This window comes from Coffea eugenioides, chromosome 6, assembly GCF_003713205.1.
Source record: "Coffea eugenioides isolate CCC68of chromosome 6, Ceug_1.0, whole genome shotgun sequence".
NCBI classification, from domain to species: Eukaryota; Viridiplantae; Streptophyta; class Magnoliopsida; order Gentianales; family Rubiaceae; genus Coffea; species Coffea eugenioides.
Window position 1 is genome coordinate 20,020,977 of NC_040040.1, and position 6,858 is coordinate 20,027,834.

Below are 6,858 nucleotides of genomic sequence, written 5' to 3' on the forward strand. Positions count from 1 at the left end.
TTTGCTACGTGTCAAGTTGGGACGTTCCAATCAATTGAAATTGCGAGGATGTCTCTACCAACCAAATCATATCTACATGACTCGAAATTTTTGGATAAATATCTAAATATTTATTTCGTGTTAAAGAGATAATATTTAGAGTTGTTTAATCCACATATATTTCTTATATACTGTGATAGCTTGACCAGTCAAACGGTGCCACGTCACGTGTCCCCACGAGTTTGGCCAATCGAGGAATTACTTATCTCTTTATTAATAAATATAAAATGAAGAAATAATATTTGACTAGCACAGTCCTAATATGACTGCATGTCTTGCAAGACAAGTAAAGTGGTACACAGGTCTTCAACCTTTACCTCTTGCTACAGTTATAAATAGGGGTCTCTCAACCAAATCAAGGACACAGAGACACATTCAGAGGCATCTCATACGCTCAAGTATTGAAGCTCCAAGCTACGAAGGTTGGGGTCTTCAAGCTCTCCAAGTCTCTCATATATCAAGACTTGAGCTTTCAAATATCTTTCAAGTCCTTCAAATCTTCCGTATCAAGATTTGAAGGAGTCGGTGGTTGGTCCAAAGCAAGCTGTGAAGCCCTTGGATCGGCGTTTGAGGAGAAGAATCAAGGGAAACTCTCCAGAAGTTCGAAAAAATCCCAGAGATTGTACTCACAATTATTCCAAATTTATATATTACATATTTGTCGTGTATATTTCTTGTTTTTTGCAGACTTGAAATTTTAATCGCGTACATATATATTTGCAAACAATTGTGAATCACGTACTGATGCAATTAGTGACACCAAAAGAATTATTAAATCATATATTATTGTAAAAAATGCTTTAATTTAAATTGATATCCCAAAAGTATAAATTACAAGTGCTAATGAGTGTAAAACATGCTTGAAGGATGGCAAACTCCTAGATTCCAAAGATAAAAATTCTTGCAAGAAAAAAGGATTGAATAATGATAATAAAATTAAAGAATCAAGAATTGATCAAACACTCCAAAATACTAATAGTGATAAAATTCAACCTCTTGAAGATGATGAAATTGTAAAAAGTTCAATTAATTTTGTTACTACGAGAAAAAGTTGAAACCAAAAAGAAATAATTGTTGATAATATTTTTGAATATAATGTAGCACATAATATTATGGAAGAAGATGAGGATCATGAACCTAAATTGGTTGATGAATGTCGGTGTAGAAATGTTCGACAAAATTGAATAGATGCAATTTAATCTGAATTAGATTCATTAGTTAAAAGAAAAGTTTTTGGACCTATCGTCCAAATACTTGAAGGTTTAAAATCGGTGAGATATAAATGGATATTTGTGAAAAAAAATAAATGAGAAAAATAAAGTTGTGAGATAAAATGCAAGACTTGTAACCCAAGAATTTTCATAAAGATTAGGCCTTGATTATGATGAGACATATTCACTAGTAATCAATGGAATTATATTGAGATATCTTGTAAATTTAGTAGTGTATCAAAAACTTGATATATGTGATGTAGTCACAACTTATTTCTATGGAACATTAGATAATGATATCTATGGAACATTGGATTCCTAAAGGATTTAGCATTCCTGCATCCATAAAACATGTAAATTAAATCCTAGAAAAATTTATTCTATCAAATTGCAACGGTTTTTGTATGGATTCAAATAATGTGAACGCATGTGGTATAATCTCATTAGTGAATATTTGATTAAAAAAAGGCTATATTAATGATCCTATATGTTCATGTATTTTTATAAAAGAAACTCGGTCAAATTTTATAGGAGTTTCAAAAGGCAGTTGAATATTTGAAGAAATAATTTCACATCAAAGGTTTTTAAACACTAAATTTGCGTTGGTTTACAAATTCAACATTTATAAATGCGAATTTTGTTCACCAACCGGTTGCTTAGATACCCGGAACAATTTCCGGGTTTGAGTAGTTTGCTCAGATTAAATATCGGTTGGCTGCATCATATACCGGGTTGATTTTACTGGCGGTCCAGCCCGGTTCAAATACCCAGCTGACTTTACTGGCGGTTCAGAAGGTCGGCTAATTTTGCTTTGAAACTTGAAACCGTCTCTTTTAAATCCGAATTCTGCTGTGTGCAGCTTAATCGAAGGGCCTAAAACAGCGTCTCTCACTGCATTTCATTGTGTCAGAAGCAAGAAAACTTGGGGATTTCTCTACTTTTACCTGGCGGAGGCAAGAAAAATGGAGAACGGAGACTACAAAGACGTCCCAGAAAATGCAAATGAACGTATATAAAGAAATTTTAACACTGTATTCACTTTTTTCCTTTTCAATTTTACCAGTAAAGTTGATTTTTATTTTGTTTTCGACTACCCAATAAATTATTCTTTTTTTGTTTAAATTTTGTTTTGGGTTTTCAGATTGTCCAGGGACCCAATCGGAGTCAGCGGGAAAATCTGATGCATGTAAAGGATGCCCTAATCAAGAAGCCTGTGCTACTGCTCCTAAAGGCCCCGACCCAGGTCCTTTTTTTTTTTTAGCAAAAATATCTGTTATTTTTTTTAGTTTTTGTTTTGATGGGGAAGGGCCGCGGCGGGGAGGGAGAAGGTGTTTAACTCAAATTAAATTATTGTTATTGATTTTTGAATGGTTGCAAGGAGGGGAGGCATAAAAAATGTAAAATTTTTATTTGATATGTCATGTACTGTTAAACCTCTTAAATTTCAGAAGATGGTGAGAATAAGCAGAGGATTAAACGGGATTTGGTTGTTGAAAAGCCAAATTTCCAATTTAGAATAATTTGAGTAGTTTGTACACGGGTAGTTTTTACTGAAATATGTTTTTGCGGCTACCTCTGTTAATATTGGCAGACAAATGTTGGGTAAAGTTTAGCAAAATGGGATTGAATCGTTCTAATAACATTTCTCCAACGCTGTACTAGAGCTTGACTGATAGCTCGATATGTTCAGTTAAGCCAAGCATCCCTAGAATGTATTCAAGATTAGCTTGATGTGTTCAGTTAAGCCAAGCATCCCTAGAACGTATTCAAGATCACACTCTCAAAGTAAGTGAGATATAGTATTGGAGTTAAATGCTGTTAGGTAACTTAACTAACTTGAATTTCTCGAATACTACAGGTAGGCTAGATGAAGCCCAATCTGGATCACTTGATGTTAGCCACATGATCTTGTGGTTTTTAATTTGCTTTTTTTTTTTTAAAAAAAAAGAAGAAACAATTCAGTACTGTACTTGTTCTGATTGGTGCTACTTGAATGGTGTTTTCATATGTCATAAACAGTTTTGCAGCTCATGACTGTGTGTTGTTAACTTGATGGAAAGACGCTTTAGACAGGAATTTGTCATATGTCAAAACTGAACATACTATGCCGGATTTATCTGTTGCGATTGTTTCTGGGAAAAAGAAAGCCATTAGGTAGTGGTGTGTGTCTCACGCGTAGCGTTCACACATTCTGGACCTCCTGTAAAGTTTTCTTGTATTGCTTAAGTTGAAGATTTTACTTGCTGCACTCCCCCCAAAAGAATGAACTGATATAAAACAGAAGGCAGTAACCAAAGTCAATGGGATGTGCCATGCTTTTGTTAATCATATTCATTTGCAATAGCTTTCGCCACTCCAGCTGCTTTTCTTATAAATACTTCTAATTGGTGTTGAATCTTCTCTCTCTTTCATATTGCATCTTGATTCTTTTAAGTGTTTTCATAAAACTGCTGTTATTGCCAATGAATTTATGCTTTTTGTTAATCCTTCAGAATGCATGATATCTAGCTTTCAAATAGCTAGATCCTTAAATATGTGAGATTGTGATATGCTCAACTTGATTCTCCACCTATGAAAATGGGCATGTCTACTAATGGGAAAAAATGTCAGGGCAAAATTTTTATAACCTGACATGTTGAATTCCAACTGCTTCTTGCGGAAAACTTGCCTTAGGTGGTAGTAATGATGAATTGCATGAGAATGGAACATATTCAATCATCAAACTAGGGACATTGGAATTGAGATTTTAGTGAAATTATCTGTAGTTTGTCACTGGAAATGAATAGTTATTAAATTGAGGCATTTGGAGTCAAGAAAAGAATATTTTCTTCTAAAGTACTTTAACTACTGTCTTGTTATTTTGTGTTCTGGTAATTAAGTTCTTGGGTTCATGATTCCGTCTAAGGTTGAACTCCAACATTAGCTGATGTATTCTTGGCTGTGCTGAGCTCGCAGTTAGTGTGGGTCCCCCCCCCCTTTTTCAAAATGGATCAATGTGAACTCTTATTTTACTATATTTGCATGAGTCTGTGTATTTTACTGCTTTTGAGGGTTGAAAATATTGATGACTTGATGCATTTTCTTCTGTTGGCATGAAGTACCAACAATTAATGAAAAGTTTGAGAAACCAGGAGTTGGGTGGTCTTGAGATAAATTGAAACTGTCAAGTTTTACTGGTAGGAAATTGGCATGCTTCCAATTTTTTCTTCTGATGCAAGCATCATCTAAAACAGATATTTCTGCCATGTACTAGCTTCTGGAAAATGTGGATCTCATTTTTAACTGGATCTCAATTTTCATTAGAGGTTCATATGAATCATTTTTCATCTGAGTGCTGTATGGCAGAAAATTTTTCAAGCTTGCCTTTCCTAGTTTCCTGCAGCTTTTGTATAGTTCTGCTCGATCATTGCTCTTATGAGGCAAGGAACATTTATTTACTGGTTTATTTCTTCTTGATTTCTGTTGCAGATTTGGTTACCATAGTAGAGCGAATGGCTACTGTAAAGCACAAGATACTGGTTTTATCTGGCAAGGGTGGTGTGGGCAAGAGTACATTCTCAGCTCAACTTTCTTATTCACTAGCAGCTATGGATTTTCAAGTGGGTCTACTTGATATAGATATTTGTGGACCAAGCATCCCAAAGATGCTTGGCCTTGAAGGACAAGAGATTCACCAAAGTAATCTTGGATGGTCTCCTGTTTATGTTGAGTCTAACCTTGGGGTCATGTCAATTGGATTTATGCTTCCCAACCCAGATGAGGCCGTCATATGGAGAGGTCCCCGCAAGAATGGCCTAATCAAGCAGTTCTTAAAGGACGTTTATTGGGGGGAGCTTGATTTTCTTGTGATTGATGCTCCACCTGGAACCTCGGATGAGCACATCTCAATTGTTCAATTTCTTCAAGCGACTGGAATAGATGGTGCTATTGTAGTCACTACTCCACAACAGGTATCTCTAATAGACGTCAGAAAAGAAGTGAGTTTCTGTAAGAAAGTCGGCCTAAAGGTTCTTGGTGTTGTTGAAAACATGAGTGGTCTGTGTCAACCATTGTCGGTGTTCAGATTCATGAGGACAACAGAAACAGGTGAACAAAAGGATATGACTGAGTGGATCCTATCATATATGAAGGAGAAAGCCCCAGAAATGCTGGATGTTGTCGCTTACACTGAAATATTCGATAGTAGTGCTGGAGGTGCTGGTAGAATGTGCAGTGAGATGGGCATCCCTTTTCTTGGAAAGGTTCCACTGGATCCTCAGCTATGCAAAGCAGCTGAAGAAGGAAGATCGTGCTTTTCCGACGATAAATGTCGGGTGAGTGCCTCTGCACTTAAAATGATCATCGATAAACTGTTGGCACAGCAAATGATTTCCAGAATAGAGGATGGCGCCTAGGTGTTATCTCTCTCTCTCTCTCTTCTTTTGGTAGGGGTTGGTTGAAGCTTTTTGCATATGTTTTGTTTGGAGATTCCTGATGTATATCGCACCTATAATGAATGATAGCTTAGATCTCTCCTAGTTTACTCGTGTTTCTCTTTCTTGTTATGCTTCTCTGGTATAAGTTAAAAGGTTCAGAGTTTTTACTGATTGATATGGTTTGTAGTTTAATTTCTGCACTGGTCCTTTGGGAATGAGGATGTTCAAGTTAGCTACATTGCTGTCTTTTGTTTATGGAACAAACGAGTCAGCTTACCTAGTCCCCTTAGCAGAAATAAAACGTGGGGTGGCTACCCTGATTACATCAGCCTCTAAAATTTCTTTAAGGGCCCTTCATTTAATAAACCTTGATCATATTGGTTTTGTATTCCTGCCTTAGTCTGCCAGTAAGCACTCCAGTTGTCTTCCCTCTGTTGGAGGTTGCACGACCATTCTTTCTCATACATTCTTTGATTTGCTTTGCTAAGTTATAGTGCGGTGAAGTAAAATCTACCTTTTCAATCGAAGCTAACCGCACCTTGGAATCATTCTGTAAGATGACTTTCCTGAATCCCTACTCCCATGCCAACTTCAATAATTGCTCCCTTGCCAATATTCTTTGAGAGCCTCTCTTCCATCTTCCCCTGTCATCACTTATCAGCCCTCCTTATTCCTGCCATTCCTGGATTACTCCCAGATGCGCTGCCAACATTGTCTTTAACAGTACCTTCCGGGGGTGGACTTCATCTGATGAAAACATTCCTGCGTTGGAGTTCAACATGAGCCTTAAAGAAGTACACTCTTTACTTGATCTGCCATTGCTAATAGAGTACTTAGGCAAGTATGTAGCAAAGGTTACCGCCTTCACTGTATTTCTTGCTCTCCATGCAAAATGTATTATCTGTTGGAAAAGTAACTTTCAGTTTACCCCCAATTCCAATTCCATCCTGGTTCAGATTGCAATCAAACAATTCAAATGACGATTTACTGAAAAGGTACTCCCATTTATTCTGAATTACCACCAGTATCCACAATTAGGGGTGGCAAACGGGTCGGGTTCGGGTTGGCGGGTCGGGTTGAGGCTTAAGTATAACAAAGAACCTGCTGACCCGAACCCGACCCGCCAACCCGAAACGGGTCAGGGTACCTGACACGAACCCGAAAATTTCGGGTTGGCGGGTCGACCCGAAATG

The 6,858-nt window shown here is 37.0% G+C and overlaps 1 protein-coding gene across 1 annotated transcript; it reads left to right on the plus strand.

Annotated features, from left to right (window-relative positions):
• The first annotated feature begins 2,082 nt into the window (after positions 1-2,082).
• Positions 2,083-5,901, plus strand: LOC113774780 (cytosolic Fe-S cluster assembly factor NBP35-like). Its single transcript, XM_027319398.1, has 3 exons — positions 2,083-2,258; positions 2,392-2,493; positions 4,719-5,901. Exons 1-3 carry the CDS (start codon positions 2,213-2,215, stop codon positions 5,642-5,644), a joined length of 1,074 nt encoding a protein of 357 aa, XP_027175199.1. The 5' UTR covers positions 2,083-2,212; the 3' UTR covers positions 5,645-5,901.
• Positions 5,902-6,858: the final 957 nt, after the last annotated feature.